Here is a 20807-nt window from a genome sequence, read left to right on the forward strand (position 1 = left end):
ATTTTATTTAAGATGACATCTCTGAAATTTTAGGATTGTTGAAATTAGAATAATGATCTCCAGCCTTGACTAAAAAGGCACATGGTGTCAAATGCATCTAAAAAGAAGCTGTTTACCTGGGGCAGTGAAGAGCAGAGGGAAGAGAGAATAATGTCCTGTTGTGGTCAGAATCAGAAAAATTGAAGCATCTCCTGCTTTTTCCACAGACAAAAGGCTAAAAATAAAAATTCTTACAATAATTCCTTAAAGTAACTGAACTCATACTTGCAAAGAGCTTGAATAAACCGCTTCTATCATTACTCTTACAACTGATTTAAGCTTAAAATAAGTACAGATTTTTCTACAAGTCCAATTCAATTGAGAATAATTTTTTATTCTAATTTGTTATATATGACAGCAGAATGCATTACAGTTCATATTATACATATAGAACACAATTTTTAATATCTCTGGTTGTATACAAAGTATATTCACACCATTCATGACTTCATACATGTACTTAAGGTAATGATGTCCATCTTATTCCACCATCTTTCCTACCCCTATGTCCCTTCCCTTCCCCTCTCACCCCTTTGCCCTATCTAGAGTTGGTCTAAATCCTCCGTTGCTCCCCCTCCCTACCCCACTATGAGTCAGCCTCCTTATATCAGAGAAAACATTCGGCATTTGGTTTTTTGGGATTGGCTAACTTCACTTAGCATGATATTCTCCAACTCCATCCATTTACCTGCAAATGCCATGATTTTCCTCTCTTTTATTGCTGAGTAATATTCCATTGTGTATATATGCACAACATCTAGGTTGGTTCCAGTTTAGCTATGTGAATTGTGCTGCTATAAACACTGATGTGGCTGAGTCCCTGTAGTATGCTGTTTTTAAGTCCCTTGGGTATAGACTGAGGAGTGGAATAGCTGGGTCAAAAGGTGGTTCCATTCCCAACCTTCCAAGGAGTCTCCATACTGCTTTCCATATTGACTGTACCATTTTGCAGTCCCAGCAGCAACGTATGAGTGTGCCTTTCCCCCCACATCCTCACCAATGGTTTTTTCTATTCTTTTTAATATTTATTTTTTAGTTTTTGGCGGACACAACATCTTTGTTTGTATGTGGTGCTGAGGATCGAACCCGGGCCGCACGCACGCCAGGCAAGCGCGCTATCGCTTGAGCCACATCCCCAGCCCCTTTTTCTATTCTTAATAGCTGCCATTCTGATTAGAGTGAGATGAAATTTTAGAGTAGTTTTGATTTGCATTTCTCTAATTGCTAGAGATGTTGAACATTTTTTCATATATTTGTTGATTGATTGTATATCATCTTCTGTCAGTTCCTCGGTCCATTTATTGATTGGGTTATTTGTTTTTTGGTGTTTAGCTTTTTGAGTTCTTTATATACTCTAGAGATTAAAGCTCTGTCTGATGTGCAAGTGGTAAAAATCTGTTCCTAAGCTGTAGGCTCTCTATTCACCTCACTGATTGTTTCTTTTGCTGAGAAGAAGCTTTTTAGTTTGAATCTATTCCATTTATTAATTCTTGATTTTAATTATTGTGCTATAGGAGTCTTATTAAGGAAGAAGGGGCCTAATCCAATATGATGGAGATTTGGGCCTACTTTTTCTTCTATTAGATGCAGGGTCTCTGGTTTAATTCCTTGATCCACTTTGAGTTGAATTTTGTGCATAATGAGAGATAGGGGTTTAATCTCATTTTGTTGCACATGTATTTCCAGTTTTCTCAGCAGCATTTGTTGAAGAGGCTATCTTTTCTCCAATGTATGTTTTTGGCCTTTGTATAATATAAGATAACTGTAATTATATGGGTTAGTCTCTGTGTCCTCTAGAGAATAATTTTTTTTTTTTTTTTTAAATAGGAAAAGTTAAGTGACTGATAGAGTATACCAAACCAAATCAGGAAATAACTTCTCCAAAGAAAGGAATCTTGTGGGATTGGGAGCTGCCTAGTGGTAGCAGTTAGGCAAACAGGATTCAGAATTTCATTTCCAACCCCATAGCTCATCTCCTAGATAATGCCCTATATCTTCAGTATGAATTCAGAAAAAGACTATTTTTGGGGGGAGGGGGCTCCAGGGATTGAACCCAAGGGTGCTTACCCACTGAGCCTCATCCCCCAGACCTTTTTATTTTTTATTTTGAGACAAGGTCACTGTTGAGACTCTTTGAATGTGTGATTCTCCTGAGCTGCTGGGATTACAGGTGAGTGTCACCGCACCCAAACTGTTCTACTTTTTAATCTGACAATTTCATGTTGCTAAATAAACCCAGAGAAGCCATAAACTGACCTCAAAATTTTGCTTTAATGTTCTTTTAGAGTTTTAAATGATTTCTCAAGATTTGAGAAAAACATCCAAGAAAAAAAGGCCAATTTCATTATCATCTATCTATTGGGTTTTAATTGTACATAAAATGGACACTACTACCTTTAAAATGCTTCTTTTTAGCAGGGTGTGTTGGTGCTCACCTGTAATCCCAGTGGCTCAGGAGGCTGAGCAGGAGGACTGAGAGTTCAAAGCCAGCCTTAGCAACTGTGAGGCACTAAATAACTCAGTGAGACCCTATCTCTAAATAAAATATAAAATAGGGCTGGGGATTCATAAATTCTTTGAGTCCTAGTTTCTGCAGATGTTAAGAAAGGGGATGATACCCATTTATTCTAATTATCTTAAAGACTGTTGAGAGGCTCAAAGGAAGAATGCAAAATAATAATAATGATAATAAACAAACAAACAATATTGGAAAATCTACTTCTGTAATCTAAACATTACAGAATTATTTCAGAATGGTCTCAGTCCTTACTTTAACTAACACTTAACAAGGAACCGTGGGACTTTATTTTAACAGAGGAGATATTGCCAAAGCCCAGGCTTTTTCTAAACCATGTTGCCATTCAACATCCACACCTATCATGATATTTAATTATTACAGTATTTTTACCAAAAAATGTAGAAACATCACATGCATTTTTGCATACCTCGGAACCTTCATGGGCCCAGGGATCCCAAGTAAACATTCCTGTCCTGTTGAACTGTTCCTTTGCCTTTGCCTACCCTGATGAACATGACAAAAAGGAGCACAACAAATGGAAAACAGCAAGACACTGTGAAATATGCCAGAAATGCAGACTGACTAAGCTATGTGCTTACCTCATTGGGAGAATTGCGAGGAGTATGGCTTTTTCATGGACATGCCACCCAAACATGAAGGAGCTCAAGGCACAAAGAATTAGACATCGGAGAAAGCCTCTGGGCCCTTGGGGTTTAAACCAAAGACAGAAAATGGAGGGCTAGAAATAATAAATAAAGATAAAATTTCAGTGTCATTTAAAATCCCAGCTTGACAGATCAGGCAGATGCAATTTGTATTAATGCTGAAAAATAATAGACAAGTCTCTATTAAATTGGTGTAATTTATCACGGTGTGCATAGTCCTCCATTTTTTTAATGTAATCTTTTTGTTTGTTTGTTTTTAGAAGCATGTGGACATAATATCTTTATTTTATTTTTTATTTATTTTTATGTGGTGCTGAGGATCAAACCCAGTGCCTCACATGTGTTAGGCAAGCACTCTATCAATGAGCTGCAACGCCAGCCCCATAGTCCAACAAACATTAACATGAAAGCAATTACTCAGAATAAGCAGGCATTTGGAAGTGTGTATTTAACTCATTAAAAGCAATTCTAATTATCAAAATTAACAAATGACAATTAAGTTCTGGATATACAGTATAATGATTTATATCTTTATAATTAGGATTAGCTCAATCTATTAGATCAAACTACAAAGTTTAGATATTTTTGGGCTAATAAGTTAGATGTTACCAAATTAATAAGCAAACATGTACCTTTTTGGGCTGGAGTATAATTTACAATAAAACTACTGCTTCTATACGCAGCTTACTAGGCTGAGATTTTTGAAAAAAGGTTTTGACCTCAGTGAAAACATGTGAACAAGTAGGCCAGCAGAGCTTAGTTATCTACATACTAGTACTGCCACGTACCTAAGTGGAGTCAGGTGTCTTGCAAATAAGTTTGGAAATGAAAATTAACACTGAGCATAATCATCAACAGGATTGAATTTATTGGAATTTTACTGAAATTATATCACAAAATTGAAGTCACCATGATCACTAACAATGAATGAAGGCTCTAACAGCATCTGACTCAACAGACTCAACTGATGTGCAAAGAGTCACTATTGACTTTCTCAGCTCATTATCTATATCAAGACAAAATATCCATGCCATCTAGACATATTTGGAATGCTGATCATTTAGTTAGGATGAAAAAAACAAAACAATCTGGATGATCTGCCACAAAGATTTCCTCTTTCTTCACAGCATGGTTCATGTCTTCTCTATGGGCTTTCTTTTTTCCTCACCCCAGGGTGGACAGATGGTCTAACAGCCACTGGCAAGAATCTTGCAGAGGCTTTATTGGCAATCCTTCCCTACCATGTACAAAGTTTCTCTAAGAGTTGCCAGGAAATGCTTCAGTCTGCAGGATTACAGCCATGGAATTCACCCTGCAGTCTGAAAACCTTCAAGTTGAAATTCAATCAGCCACACAACAGAAAAGCAGAGAAAACTCAAGTAATACCAGCTGAATTCTTACCAATATGGCGATCAGAGTGCAGATGAGTGTTGCCAAGGGAGTCACTGAGGGAAGGACTGTATGTTGGAACTGCTGAACCAAACCACTTGTCATTGAGGCCTTAGGGATCTTGTTGGGATCAAGAAGTTTCAATTCCAAACCTAGAGAATAAATAAATAAACAAACACACTCGCACACACACTCATACACACACATATTTGTAATTAATGGGACTCCATAATTACCTTGAGAAAAAAAATTAAACTACTAAATCTTCTTGTTGCTTAAAGCAAGATTTCATGAATTTAAGTCTGTACTGTCCTACCTCTGACAGAATGCCTCTTGCTTTAAGTTATAATCTATAAAGTAGCTGTTTGCATTGAAATGGGGAACTGTGGCAGCCTACAGGAATCTTGTGGGCAGGTAATATGTAAACAATAATCTGCTCTTACCTCTTAAATGAAGCAAGTTTTTAGAATGCAGACTATGTCAAATCCCAACTTTGAATCCATAATTTCTTTTCCTTTTTTGGCAGTAGGGATTAAACTCAGGGGCACTTATTGCTGAATTATATCTCCATCCCTTTATTTTTTAATATTTTGAAACAGGGTCTGGCCAAGTTTCTTAAGACCTCGCTAAGATGCTAAGGCTGGTCTTGAACTTGGAATCATCTTGTGTGAGCCTCTCAAGTTGATGAGATTAAAGGTGTGCGCCACCATACCCAGCCTGAATCTTTCACTTCTTATAGGAGAAAGTCCATAATCTTAAATACAAAGTCTTCCATGATCTAGCTCCTTCTTACTTCTCCAGCCTCATCTCTTCTTTGTTAAATGTGGCCTGCTTATCACGAACTAACTGTGGGTCCTCAACATATCACTCTCAACATCTGTGTCCTTTTGCTCAGGCTACTCTTTGCTTAGAATGATCTACTTGTTTTGCCAAATTAACTCCTAATTCACTTATTCATCTTAGTTCCTAAATCAAAAAGCAGAGATGATTTTCTTGTAAGCTTTCTATTGAAGTGTTTGTATACTACACTGTTTTTGTTTTCATGCTCATTTCCTTTATTATACTATGTTCCTTTAAAGACAGAAATGATGATAGGATGTTGTCTCCTCTGAACAAAGGAGTTAAAAAAAAAAAAACTTGTTAAATAAACCAAGTTTGGAATAATGATGAAAGCGCCTTCTCAAACAAGCACCAGAGTAACAGGACAGTCACAGATAGTTTGAGAACCTGTAAAGCCCTTCTAAATGCCATTACAAATCTTGAGGGAGAGGGGTGGGGCTGTAGCTCAGTGGCAGAGTGCTTGCCTGGCATGTGTGACACACTGGGTTTGATCCTCAGCACCACGTAAAAATAAATAAAGGCATTCTTTCCATCTACAAGTACAAAACTAAAAAAAATTAAAATTAAAATTCTTGAGGGAGGTCTGGAGATATAGCTGTTGGTAGATTGCTTGTCTCATATGCACAAGGCCCTGGGTTCACTCACCAGCATCACCCCCTGCCCCCTGTCCCATAAATCTTGAAGAAAAGATGTAGACTACTAAAATATTTTCTGCTTATTCACCCTTTTCTCTGTCCCCTTTAGCCCGTTGATTCTCTATTAAAAGTTAACAATTATTTCCCTGCAATACAGTTGCCTAACTTGTCACTGACTTTCTATGCGAGACATCTTTGAGGAGGCAGATATACAAAGTATAGCAGTTTCTTGGTTCAGATAAGGCAATTGGCCCTGTCCTGCTTTTTCTCACCAGGGTGGGCATGATTCATAGACGGGAATGAGTTATTCTATAGTGAGTTATTTTTTTTTAGTTGTAGTTGGACACAATACCTTTATTTTATTTATTTATTTTTATGTGGTGTTGAGGATTGAACCCAGGGCCTTGCACATGCTAGGTGAGCGCTCTACCACTGAGCCACAAACCCCGCCCATAGTGAGTTATTTTTAACATAACCATCTCAAGGTGTACATTAGTGTTCATTACAACACAAACATGAAATGCATTGCCTAAGCCAGGCATGGTATGTGTCTGTATAGTCTCATCACTTAGGAAGTTGAGTAAGGAGAATCACTTGAACCCAGGAGTTCAATATCAGCCTTGGCAAAACAGTGAGATTGCATCTCAAGAAGGAAAAGAAAGCTAGGTGTTGTGGTGCATGCCTGGGATTTGGGAAGCTGAGGCAACATGATTTCAGGTTCAAGGCTAGCCTCAGCAACTAAGTAAGGCCCTAAGCAACTCAGTGAGACTCTGTCTCAAAATAAAAGGGCTAGGAATGTAACTCAGTGATAAAACATCCCTGGGTTTAATTCTCAGAACTGGGGGGGAAAAAAAAGGAAAACGTATAGACTGGGCTTTTTAATTTCTTTTCATCTCATGCTAAAATGCATGGTTATCATTTTCCTTATTGGCTTAATATCCAGAGTCACAATTTATACATTCTCTATTCTTGCTTCTTCATACATTTAAGTTTAAAAGTAAGGTTAGTTCTGCTGAATGTTTTACTTCAGGCAAAAATTACCTCCGAAGTATCTGTATATTGTTTTTTACCAAGAAAGAATTCCATTTCCAAAAGGAGCTTTTTTAAAGAATGCAATTTGTTGACTGCATTAAACCTCAGTTCCAAGAAATGTTTCCTCTGTTCATCCTGAGGGCTAAATGCAGGACTGGAGAAAAAACAATTCAGGCACATTCACAACATATTTCTGGATGTGACCAGTCCTATCAATATTCACAGTCTAAGTTTTGAAAAGATATGATACCATACCAATGACAGACAGAACTTTGTCCAAAGCATTGTATAAGGCCCAGAAGTTTGGAGCCCAGTATGCATGGCAGAGGCCCCTCTTGAAAGGAAAGAGTCGGGAAAAGACTTGAGGCAGCTGGTTCTGTTAAAAAAAGAAGTGATTGAACAGTCATCAATTTTTCCCAATGTCAAAAACAAAATTGGAAAGCTGTCTATGGCACAATGTGTAGAAAATTATAAGGTCTAGTACCAGTTTGTTCCTTCAAGTAAACAGTTGTATGATCCTGAGCAGTTTATAGACCTTTTTTAATCTAATCTTATCAACCAGTCAACGGGGCAAGACACATAAGAATACACTGAATACAAGTTCCATACTATTATGAAGTAAACAGTAATGAAAGAATTTGTAAGGTGCAAAGGAGAATTCAGAATGCAGATCATCCAAGTTTACTGGAGTGAAGGGGAGAGCAGGAAAGTCTGTAAGAGATATGGTACTTTTCAGTTTTAGTAGAAGTTAAAACTGACTTCAGGGTGGGGAACAATAGGAAAAAAGAAACACTTGAACATCTCTTCTAGGCATTTTGCTGTATATGAAAGATTATAAAAACACTGATTTGGGGGGTTAGAAATAAATTTCAGCAAGTACGTGAATTTGAAATAAAAAATCCACAAATAATGAGGATCACTTCTGCGTATATCTGTGTGTATAATATACAGTTAATATATACATGTATATATATACATGTACACATTTGAATATGCACAACAATGTCTGAAACAATACTACCCTAGTTTTGTGAAAGTCAAAAAGGGCAGAGGGTAAGAAATAAGTAGTTTTACTTACTTCATATATTTCTGGCTTTATAATTTTCTATTAAACAATGACAAACACATGTATTTCTTTATTTTTAAAAAAGAAGAAAAAAATAAACAGGCTTACCAAGGCTAGGAAAGGACCCAGCGAAAGAGCAGAAACCAGGAAAACGATGAGTCCCAGCGAAATAACACGGACAAAGCTGAAACTGTTCCATCGGACAGACCCATCTACAGAAAAGGAACATTACCATTAACCAGCAGCTTAGAGAAATATAACCCAATAATAACTGGAAGTATCCCCTTTGGGCTATATTGAAAGAACAGAAAAGTCAGGATGGGTAAAGAGTCAATAGGATCAATAAATGAGAAATATCTGTTGTGATTCATAAAAAACTTTATACAGTAAGGCACTAAGTCAATACAGTTAAAGAAGAAAACAAAAAAACATTTTGTTATCAGTAAAACTTGCCTGGTTTATTTGCAGTGAAACAGTAAGAGCGTAGCAGATATATACCGTAAGCTGGTGCTACATAGAGGTAGATGTGCTTGAAATGTAGGAGAACGGCAAAGAAAAATGCTCCTTCCACATGCCTTTTCTAGAAGATTGAAAAGGGAAATATTACTTTAAAACTCAAGGTAAAAGAAATTGCAATAATTTAGTATCCTTGATTGAATCCTGAAAGAGGAAAAAGGACATGAGTGGAAAACTGGTGGTCAAGTAAGATGGTAACATTAGGGGAAAATAGTTGAGGAATACACAGGAACTCTGTATTATTTTTACAACTTTTGTGATTACTCACAAAATTTTTACTGAAAAACAGAAAAACATCCAGGGATGGTTGCACACACCTATAATAGCAGCTACTCAGGAGACTGAGGCAAGAGGATCACAAGTTTGAGGCCACCCTGGGCTACTGAGAACCAGTCTCAGAAAACAAAAGGGCTGGGGATTTAACTCGGTAGAAGGCTTGCCTAGCACATGTGAGCCCTGGGTTCAATTCTCAGTGCCCCACCCCACAAAAAAGAAAAAAAAAATACTTTGTTAGTTTGTTTTATTGAAGTGATGGGGATCTTGCTATGTTCCTAAGCTGGCCTTGAACTCCTGGGCTCAAATGATCCTCTAGTCTAGGCCTTCTGAATAGTTGGGACTACAGACTTGCTCTATGCATCCAGCTAAAACAATGTCAAATATTTTTTTTTTATTTTAATTTTTATGTTTAGTTGTTGATAGAACTTTTTTTAAATTTATACGTGGTACTGAGAACCAAACCCAGTGCCTCACACATGCTAGGCAAGTGCGCTACCACTGAGCCACAGCCCAACAATGTCAATTTTCAAATAAATATATTCTAAAATATAAACGAAATATGCTATCTGGGATATATTTAAAAATAATCTAACGTGTATCTGTAGATCACTGTTCTATTTTCTCTACTTCTGTATGACTGCCTCATTTTTTTCTTTTTTCGCAGCGCTGAAGATGGAACCCAGGGCCTCACATGTACCAGGCAAGCGCTCTACCATTGAGCTATGTCTTATATAGAAAATTTAAATCATACAAATATATCTCTGGGAATATAGCTCAGTGGTGGAATGCTTGCATAGTGTGTGTAAGGTCCTGGATTCAATCTGTAGTACAGTTAAAAAAAAAAAGTTCTAAAATTGAAGGTAAATATTTTACAGGCAATATAAGGAGGAGTACAAAGGCAAGTGATTCTAATACTTAGCCTAGTGGGTTCATAAATTCATTATTTCAACAAATATTTATTAAGTACCAAGCCTGATGCTTGAGATACAGGATGTATCATTAGTAACAACATACTACAAATCCTCCCTAAGGAGCTACAGCCAAAAGAATTCAATTACTTTCACCCCTTAAAAAGTCTTATAATACGTGGATTTCCAAAGAGGAATTGGGAATAAGAGTATGAATATATATGATGCTATACTAAAAAATTTAATTTTTTTTTTTTTTTTTTTTTTTTAAAGATGGGACCTTGCAATGTTAACCAGGCTGGTCTTGTAACTCCTGGGCTCAAGAGATCTTCGGGCCTCATCCTTCAAAGTAGCTGGGACTAAAGGCATATGCCACCATCCCTGGCTAAATCTTATATTACTATTACATATCAGGTAACTTGTTATAGGTTGAAGGTACCAGGTATAGCACTTGATCCTAACAAACTACCTAGAAATACAGGTATTTTGATTAAGAAACAAAACCCCAACCAAAATAAAAACAAGTTAACTATAATTAAAGAAGTCTGAATTCTACCTACCTCACAGGAATTTTGGAAGGATCAAATGTGGTAATGGTCCTGGTGTTCAGTAAGGGAAACTGCCAAAGGGACCATAAAAGGCCAAGTTCCTTTTCTTACTGTTTTATCAGGTGTGGTCTAGAATAGGTAAGTTTAGGAATAATAAGGAAATAGAATGGGATGCTTCCACATCTCTCTTCACCAATTTCATAACTTAATTTAAAATCCAAATAAAGTCTAGTTGATTCTACAGTCAAATTTTAGTTCATTTGTTCAACAACCATCCAATAATTGATTATTCACTGAACACCAATATGTTCCACACACTTTGTGGCTTTTTATTGCTAAAAAGTTCATCTAGCTGGGTGCAATGGCACACGCCCGCAATCCCAGCTGTTCGGGAGGCTGAGGCAGGAGGATCACAAGTTCAAAGCCAGCCTCAGCAAAAGCAAGATGCTAAATGACTCAGTGAGACCCTGTCTCTAAATAAAATACAAAATAGGGCTGGGGATGTGGCTCAGTGGTCGAGTGCCTGAGTTCAATCCCTGGTACCTGCCCCCACCCAAAATGTTTATCTAGGCATTTAGAGTTGACCAAGAACTTTATTTAAATTTTTATTTATGTTTTTGTGGTGCTGTTGTTAAAACCCAGGGCCTTGCACATGCTGGGCAAACAGTCTACCATTGAGCTACACCCAGCCCCTACAGCTGACAAGGTACTTTAAAACAGATACCAAATTTGATCTTTCCAAAGTCCCTGTGATAGGAAACTCCATTTTACAAAAAAAGAACCAAGGGGTAAGTTTCATTTTATGGATGAGAAAACAAAGGCTAAGATGGTTCAATGACTTGTCCCTGGGCAGTGATTCTCAAACCTGATGGTTTAAGAAAATTCCTTGGGAGATTCCTAAATATCAATTCCAGAACTGAAGAGTCACCTAGAAATCTGAATTTCTGATTTCTTCCTCTATAAAAGAAGGATAATAGCTAAGACAACTTCACAGAATGCTTGTAAGGTAGCCTTAGTCAGGCATCCTATGTAACGAATCTGAAAACAGCCAATGCACTTGTGTGCTCATTAGTGTTAATTAGGATTTCAACCCAGGTCTTTTATTTTCCATTACACTATTCTACAAGCTTTTATGGTAAAGCACCACCATCATAGTTACCACACTGTAAAAACTGCTAGAGATCTCATTCCTATGGAAATGGTATCAACCTAACATAGAACTCAAATTAAATTCAAGCCTCCCACACTCTTAATAAGTTCTTAGAGTATAATTTTCTCATCTGTAAGATGGAGAAAATTACTGTCAAAAGAGAACATGGAATTTTTGAGAATACCCAATAAAAATGTCTATAGCACTTGGAAACCCTAAGCAAGGGGTCAAATAAATTACCCACTACAATGTTGTCTTCATAAGCAATAAACTAAAGGGAGAAAAATCTAATTAGGCACTTTGTGTTTACCTGAAATAACCGTGCAATGGAGAGCAGCATTAATCCAAATAGGAATCCATTGTACTGGAAATGAATATCTGGATATATGTCAAGGAAACACATCAGAAGACCCCAAATTCATAATGAACAGTGACCGCCAAATGAATATAGAAATTGCAAATGCTTCCTTAAAGACAAATATACTACTAATAATTTGGACTTCTCATAAATGTTTTCCATAAAGAATCAAAAAAATCTTCTAAAATTAATGTTAAAGAAGAAAAACAGAATCTTTCCTATGGTTTTTCCTAATTTAACGGTCATCAGCTAAGGTGCAAGAAGTTTCTATTTTGTTTTGATGTTTGTGGGGTCCTGGGGATTGAACCCAGAGGCAAGTAGTCTAACATTGAATTATTTTCCCAGTGCTTTTTATTTTTAAATTTTGAGACAAGGCCTGGATAAATTGCTAAGACTGGCCTCAAACTTGTGATCCTGCTGCCACAATGTCCTGAATTGCTGAGATTACAGGTGTGTACCCACCAGTTTACATTTTGTTTCGTTTTTCAGAATTAGGGTTGAAAAATGGAGGTACCTAATAGCCATTTAAGGCTGCTAGCATGCAGCACTTCATTGTTTGACGTAATTTGAAGTAATACACAATCTCTTTTAAAAAATGTTTTATTTGGGGGCTAGGGTTGTGGCTCAGAGGAAAAGCGCTTGCCTAGCATGAGTGAGGCATTGAGTTCAATCCTCAGCACTACATAAAAATTAAATAAAGGCATTGTGTCCACCTACAACTAAAGAATAAATGTTTTTAAAAAAGTTTTATTTGTTCTTTTTAGTTATACATGACAGTAGAATATATTTTGACATATTATACATACATGGGGTATAACTTTCCATTTTTGGGACTATACATGATGTGGAGTTACACTGGTCGTGTATTCACATATGAACACAGGAAAGTTATGTCCAATCCATTTTACTGTCATTCCCATTCTCATCCCTCTTTCCTCTCCCTTCCCTTCATTCCCCTTTGTCTAATCCAGTTAACATCTATTTTTTCCTTTCCTCTGCTTATTGTGAGATAGCATATGAATATCAGAGAGAACATTTGGCCTTTGTTTTTTTGGGATTTGCTTATTTCACTTAGCATGATAGTCTCTGGGTCCATATTTTCACCTGCAAATGCCATAATTTCATTCTTCTTTATGGCTGAGTAATATTCCATTGACATACTCAATCTTATTTATTAAGCTTCACAATGAATTTGTGAGGTATTCAGAATTACCATTTATTGATTGATTGTAGTACTAGGGATTGAAGCTTAGTGGTAGGGCAATCTACCACTGAGCTACACCTCTAACCCTTTTTTTTTTGAGACTATTCATGGTCCTAAAAGCTACAGTGACAACATAACTATGATTTAAGTGCAGGTCAGATTAAAAACAAAGTCCAAGTGTTCTCTACACCAGTCTACCTTTATGAAAATTGCAAACTATTAGATTTCTATCATTAGGATTTTAATTACATAAAGATCCTCTGAATTTAAGAATTTTGCCTGTTAATAGGTAGTAAGCCAAAATGGTAGGAAAGCATGAAGGTCTGGCTGCTCCTACATGTAACATCCTTTCCTATAAGAGGTATTTAGTATAATGTGTTATAAACTATTTAATATATATTAGTTTAATCTAAAAACAGTTAACAGTTGGGCATGGTGATACATGCCTGTAATACCAGTGGCTGAGGCAGGAGAACTGCAACTCTGAGGTCAGGCTGGGCAATTTAGTGAGACCCTGTTTTTTTTTTTAAAAAAAAAAGGCCAGGGATGTAGCACAGTGGTAATCCTCAGTACCATTTAATTAATCAAGACAGCTGGATGTGGTGATATAATTCAATCCTCAGTGCCAAATTAAAAAGAAAAAAGACAGCTGACAAATTTGAGCATACACATATATGTGAGTATACATACAATATACACACACTCTCATGTATGTATCAGCATATTGTTTTACTGATTTTGCTTTCTTGTGGTACTGGGGATTGAACCCAGGGCTCCATGCATGCTAGGCAAATACTCTACCACTGAGCCACATCCATAGCTCTTTAAGAATAGTTTAAGAGATTTTCATATATTACCACTAACTTCTCAGGGACAAAGTGTTCCAACAGCCAGAGTCCACTAATAAAGGGCAGAAAGCATAGTTTTAGAAGCCCATTAATTCACCTGATGCCAATTTTCAAAATAAGTTCACATTTAGAAATCATAATTATTAAAAGATTTAATCTTATTAGTATACTTTAGAAGACATAAGGAAAATATTACACAGAGTATCAAGGATACGGTCCACAATTAACAATCCGAAATTCCACAATAGTAACACTGAAAGAATAAACTTTGGTTTCTCTGTAAGTTCTTTACCCGCCTTTTTTCCATTGATGCATTTACAGCACCTATTGATTCATCAGGAATGAAACGAAAACTTTGATTTTTCACTAGAGCATCACGATACTTCTGCAGAGTACACTATGGTACATTTTACAAGCCATTACTGACAAACTGTCCATGCTATTCTTAGTTGCTTATAAAGGTGGCAGCAGAGACAAAGAACTCAGGGTTGGTTCCATGTCTTTCTCAGCTATGTTCTTCTTAATCGAAGTCTTCATTTAATTAAAAATAAAATTAAAAGTCACCTAAAACTCCAAAATAAGTCTTTTGAAAACTGAAAGTACACATATTATTTCAGTCCTTCAGAATAAAAAAACGCAGGGGCTTGGGATGTAGCTCAGTGGTAGAGCATGTGCAAGCCCCTGGGTTGAATCACAAACCCCAATGGAGTAGCAAACTTGAGACTCTTGCTTGTCCAAATAATAATTTTATAAAAATTTTATGTAAAATTGTATGCTATTTAAATGTTGTGATATATTAACAATAAAGGTAATAAAAAATATAATCCCATTTTTATTTTATTTTATAAAAATTATAGTAAGGGCTGGGGATATAGTTCATTTGGTAGAGTACCTGCCTTGCATGCACATGGGTTCAATCGCAAGCACCACCACCACCCCAAAAAAAAAAAAAAAAAAAAAAAAATATATATATATATATATAACATATACACATAATACTATATATGTAATATATATAGTATTATATATGTAATATGTGTGTGTGTATATACATATATAATATATACATATATATGTGTGTGTATATATATATATATATATATATATATATTAAGGCCCCAAAGAGACCAAATATACATCAAAATGTTAATAGTAACAATTATGGAAGGGAGAAAATAGGGTCATTTTTACTTTGTGTTTGTATGAGTGCTTTTCCAAAATTTGTCAAAGATGTATTATTTTATGAAAATGTTTAAAAATGTGTTACGTTTGAATATCAGCTAATTTTAAAAACAATAAAGGGCCCAGCATGGTGGTGACTGTAATCCCAGCAGCATGGGAGGCTGAGGCCAAAGGATCACAAATTCAAAGTCAGCCTAAGCAACTTAATAAGACCTTGTCTCAAAATAAAAAATAATAAGAGATGGGGATATGACCCAGTGGTTAAATGTCCCTGGGTTCAATCCCTAGTACCAAAGCAAACAAAAAAACTATAGAGACAGTTAAAGAGGGTACTGCTTTTCCTTGATGAAGACTCAGCTTCCTCATGAATAGGTACAGTAACCTTTTAGAATAATTGAGAAAATTAAATAAATTAATAATCTACCCACAGTGCCTGGTTCTGGGAATCGGCATATACATTTTGATGCTTTTATTTAACTATTTTCCCTACTTTGAAATTAATTTTGCTCCCTCTCCTTTTCTTGGAAAGAGCTTGAATTCAAATATTTTGAGTTAAAAGGAGTATACTACAAATCATCTTCCTTCCAACTTTTGCCAAGTCACAAAGAGTGAAAGAAAGGAGGTCAAACAGGAATTACTCAATGAGAAAAGCAGAGATTAACACATTCCCAAGGGACTCTTCCTGACTGGGACAAGGGTTCAGTCTAGAGGGTCTCACTATTAGAAAGGATCCATTTATGCCAAGGGTCACTGAACGGACATTAGTTATTGCTCCGTCACAATCATACTGGCAGATTTAAGTTTTATGAAAGGATGGAAGCCAACTTTAAATGAAAACTTACATATTTGGAAGTCACTGTGCAAGATATACTATATATGAATATTTATTTAAAACTAAGTTATAAGATGTAAGATATAAAATATAAAAAGGTTAACATAAAGAAGAGTCTTCATGAAGAAAACAATCCAGAAATAACAACTAAAAGTACTAAGATTTCTTGAGTTTAGCGGAATGTAAACTTCTAACAGCAGACTTTGGTGATGAACACAATGGATTATATGTGCACAGTGTTTATGTGCATCCCAAAGAACAAGGCAGCCATAAAAGCCTCTGAGGGCCTGATGCAAGGAAGGAAAGAAAAGCATGTGGAGATATTCTGGCTGGGAGAAATGGTCTTGGAACTCCACTTGGTCTACTTTTTTCCCCCTACAACATTCACAATTTCTTTTTCTACCTCTGCCTTGCCACCTGACCTCATTCTAATTTCTTCTGCAAGATTACATTAGACTGCTCATGTACTTACTCACAGTATTCTGTTATATGAGCTTTGTTTCCTCTAAATCAGGAATAAGTTAATCTATTTAATACTATATTTCTTCAATACCCTCCACATAGAATGACATTTCCCACTTACTCGTAGACAGCATACACAAAGAGTGCATCTGTAAAGATGACAGAAAATCTCTGGAAAAATAAGGTCCTTGAGCTGCAGTAGTTCAGATTATGAACATTAAGCATCGCTTGATCAAAATATTTGGCAACATGTGACAGGACATACTCAAACCACGCAAAAAAAGGAGGGTAATCCAAGGTCCACTCTGAAGTTGCCTGTGATAAAAATTGAAGATAAAACATTTTAAGTAACTGAATAAACAAAGATATAAAGAATTAAAAACCTTTATACTTTCTGGCCTTTTAATGAATGAATGAAATGAACTGCTTTTAAAATAATGCCCTAAATATGTAGAGCAATTCCTATCTAAGAATGAGCAGAACACTAAAACTTGTCTTCCAGGTTATTTCATATGGTCTTCAATTTCCTTGTATAGAATCAGCTATACTTCAAAGGAAACTAACCTGAAGCCTTGAAATAATAAACATGGCTCAGACATAATTCTACCCCTTGTAAGCAGAGCTGCAGAATAACAAAGGATTCTTCAGCTTGGGTTCAATTTCTGTCTGACATACTCAATTCCCCAACTTCTAACATGAGATACTATGAAGATTAAATGAGGTAATATATGTGAAATATATTTCTAAACAACAAAATGCTACATAAACGCTATTTACTTTTTTTCAGTAGGTTATAGGATCCTTGAGAGCAGAAACCACCCCTTGTCATTTTGTATCCTGAATTGAGTTAAGTGCTGGATACATTAATTATTAACAATAACTATTAGTTAAATGAGTGAACTAATGAGTAAATAAAGCTATAGATCATATGAAAAACATATAAACTTCAGAATATTATATTTTGTTAGATTTCTGTAAATCTCCATTTTTCTTACCTATACAAAAGGGATGGTAGTATCTACATCATGTGGTTATTATGAGTATTATTATAATATATGTATATATAAATATATGTATAATGCATGTGTATATATAATTACATATAATTTTACCTAATATGCTCTTATTTGTAAGTTATAAAATCTATATATATGGTATTAAGCTGGATACAAACATAATAATATTATTATCACTTAAAATTATTACTATTGGCTAGGGGTGTAGCTCAGTGGTAGAGTGCGTGGTTAACATTCACAGGGTCCTGGGTTCAATCCCAGGCATCAATCAATAAAATAAAATTTATTTTAAAAATTACTATCATTGTCCCCAAAACTCAAACTAAGGCCTGTACCTAGAAGAGGTGAAGATATTAATCACTTGTTGCTCTTTTCAATGAGAAACTATTCTTTATTTAGAAGTGCACTACATGTATACTGAATACTAACTGGCTGCCCAAAGGGACTGCGGTTCAGGGTCTCTCTGTGATAAAAAATGAGGTGAGAGAGACTCAGACAAAATGTTAGTTCTCTGTTCAGTTTTTTTTTTTTTATGGTGCTGGGGATTGAATCCAGGGCCTTGTGCATGCGAGGCAAGCACTCTATCAACTGAGCTATATCTCTAGCACCCTTTCTGTTCACTTTTATTTAAATTTTTAAAATTTATTTATTTTTTTCAGTTTAGATGGACACAATACTTTCTTTCTTTATTTTTATGTGGTGCTGAGGATTGAATCCAGTGCCTCACATGTGCTAGACAAACATTCTACCACTGAGCTACAACCCCAGACCTTTATTTGGTTATCATGGTGCTGGGATTGAACCTAGGGCCTCATGTACGCCCAGTCAGGCCCTCCACTCACAATGAGAAATAAATGAAACTTTAGTCCTAACCTGTTTGCTCCCTACTGTAGGAGTAAAATGAGAAGACAGATAAGCTAAGGCAAAACCAGAGGAGCTCTGTCAGAGCATTCAGGCTATGAACCCACCCATTAAGTTCTACTTCATGAAATATCCTTCTCTATCTCCAAGTCTCCAATGTGGGGTGTAAACAAAACAGGCCACTGAACTAAAGAAAAATTAGAAACTTTATGTTTTAGTCTCATCCTTTAAAAATTTCTATCTTAGGGGCTGGAGTTGTGGCTCAGTGGTAGAACACTTGCCTAGCATGTGTGAGGCACTGGGTTCGATTCTCAATACTGCATATAAAGAAATGAATAAAATAAAGGTCCACCAACATCTAAAAACATATTTTAAAAAAATTTCTATCTTAGCTGGGCGTGGTGGTGCACGCCTGTAATCCCAGCCACTCGGGAGGCTGAGACAGAAGGATTGAGAGTTCAGAGCAGCCTCAGCAACGGTGAGGCACCAAGCAACTCATTGAGACCCGGTCTCCAAATAAAATACAGAATGGGGTTAGGGATGAGGCTCAGTGGTTGAGTACCCCTAGTTCAATCCCCAGTATCTCCCACCAAAATTTCTATCTTAATTGTGTATTAATGGAGCATTGTCTTTATAATTTTAAATAAAGACACATTGCGTAGACAGTGCTCAAAAATGATTTCTTGATAGGATAAGGACAATCCAAAGAAGTTTAGAAATTACTGTTCATGTAATTCTAAGAAATTACAATAATAATGATGTCTACAATATCTAGATTTCATTAACATTTGCAGTTTCCAGCTACATTCCAAATGACAGACCTCAATCTACTTTTTTTTTTTTTTAATTTTTTCTTTTTTTGGTATTGGGGATTGAATCCAGGGGTGCTTTATCACTGAGCTATATTTCCAGCCCTTTTTATTTTTTATTCTTGAGACAGGGTCTCACTAAGTTGCTTAGGGCCTCACATTTGCAATTCTCCTGCATTAGCCTCCTGAGTCACTGGGATTAAGGGCATGAGCCACCACACCTGGTTTACTCTTTTTTCACTTTTGGTACTGGAGATTGAACTCAGGGCCTCATGAATGCTAAGCAAGAGGAACTCTACCACTAAGCTATGTCCAAAGTCCTTCAATCTACTTTTTTTTTTTTTGGTAGTTGTAAGTGGACAGAATCCCTTTATTTTATATGTTTATTTTTATGTGATGCTAAGGATCGAACCAGTGCTTCACACATGCTAGGCAAGTGCTCTACCACTGAGCTACAAACCCAGCCCTCAATCTACTCTTAAAGAATCATTAATTTTATTGGAAGTCTATGTTTTTCCAGTCTTATTTTACTGACATAGTTATATATTTTTAAAGTGGAAAGCATTAAAAGAATTTGGGTTGGGCACCATGGCATATAATCCCAATGGCTAGGAAGGCTAAGGTAGAAGCATTGCGAGTTTCCTAAATTCAAGCCTAGCCTGAGAACTTAGCCAGACCCTGTTTCAAAAATAAAAAATGGCTGGAGATATAGTTCATAGTTCTATGGCAAAGTGCTCTTGGGTTCAATCTCCAGTACCAGCCACCTCCCCGCCCCCGGAAAAAAAAAAATCAGGACACTGTTCTGCCTGAGACAGTCACTTTTTTCAAAATAAAGTTTTATACTTTCTTTACTGTCTCTAATCATCTCACACTACTCAGGGACTCTGTGTTCATAACCCCTAATCCACATAAAGATTTCCTAAAGTAGGCCCAGAAGGCCTCTTAACCTCAAGGATTACTATCTAAGGGCATCTTCTTAGCTAAATAAGTTTTGGGAAGCCAATGCAGCTTTAGCTAGAATTTCTTCCGAATCACTTAACTAAGAGGTGCTGGAGACCAAACTCAAATCAAACACAAATCTGGGTCTTTTGACTCCAAATGCATTATTAGCTCAAGAAGCTACTGCAGGGGCTAGGGCTGTAGCTCAGTGGTAGAATGTCTGTCTAGCATGTGTGAGGCACTGGGTTCAATCCTCAGCACCACCTAAAAATAAGTAAATAAAGATTAAAAAAAAAAAAAGAAGAAGAAGAAGAAGCTACCACAACAAAGATATTTCTTCAAATACTGAACACATAACTTGTACATATAAAGATTCAAAGGAAATGTGTTCATTTAACAATTATTTATTAAGAGTCTTTTCTTTTTTTTTAAACATCAGTGGACTTTTATTTTATTCATATATTTGTTTTGGTGCTGAGAATAGAACTCAGTGCCTCACACATGCTAGACAAGTGCTCTACCACTGAGCCACAACCCCAGCCCTATTAAGGGTCTTTCTGGTGTCTCTTCTAACCAACTGACCAATTTAATTTGAGGCCAGTTAAGAAGAGCTCCATAAAGCAATCCATGCTTCACACATCTACTCTCCTGGGACATATAAGACCCTAACTGATCCAGTGCACATATCTTTCCAGCCTTATCTCCTTCTATGAG

The 20807-nt window shown here is 36.2% G+C and overlaps 1 protein-coding gene across 4 annotated transcripts in view; it reads right to left on the bottom strand.

The window, feature by feature from the left end:
* Alg8 (ALG8 alpha-1,3-glucosyltransferase) overlaps positions 1-20807 on the bottom strand; it is a 32478-nt gene that overhangs the window by 2447 nt on the left and 9224 nt on the right. For 2 of the 4 annotated variants that reach the window (XM_027942734.2, XM_071616528.1), the window contains exons 3-11: positions 16590-16783; positions 14207-14316; positions 11893-11960; positions 8638-8764; positions 8293-8396; positions 7374-7494; positions 4624-4763; positions 3157-3296; positions 117-214 (exon numbers count right to left, since the gene is read on the bottom strand). In XM_027942734.2, the coding sequence (XP_027798535.2) occupies positions 117-214; positions 3157-3296; positions 4624-4763; positions 7374-7494; positions 8293-8396; positions 8638-8764; positions 11893-11960; positions 14207-14316; positions 16590-16783 (1102 nt within the window). The remainder of the gene's footprint in view (positions 1-116; positions 215-3156; positions 3297-4623; positions 4764-7373; positions 7495-8292; positions 8397-8637; positions 8765-11892; positions 11961-14206; positions 14317-16589; positions 16784-20807) is intronic. The other 2 variants (XM_071616527.1, XM_071616529.1) reach the window with 2 other exon arrangements.

This window comes from Marmota flaviventris, chromosome 9, assembly GCF_047511675.1.
Source record: "Marmota flaviventris isolate mMarFla1 chromosome 9, mMarFla1.hap1, whole genome shotgun sequence".
Taxonomy (NCBI): domain Eukaryota; kingdom Metazoa; phylum Chordata; class Mammalia; order Rodentia; family Sciuridae; genus Marmota; species Marmota flaviventris.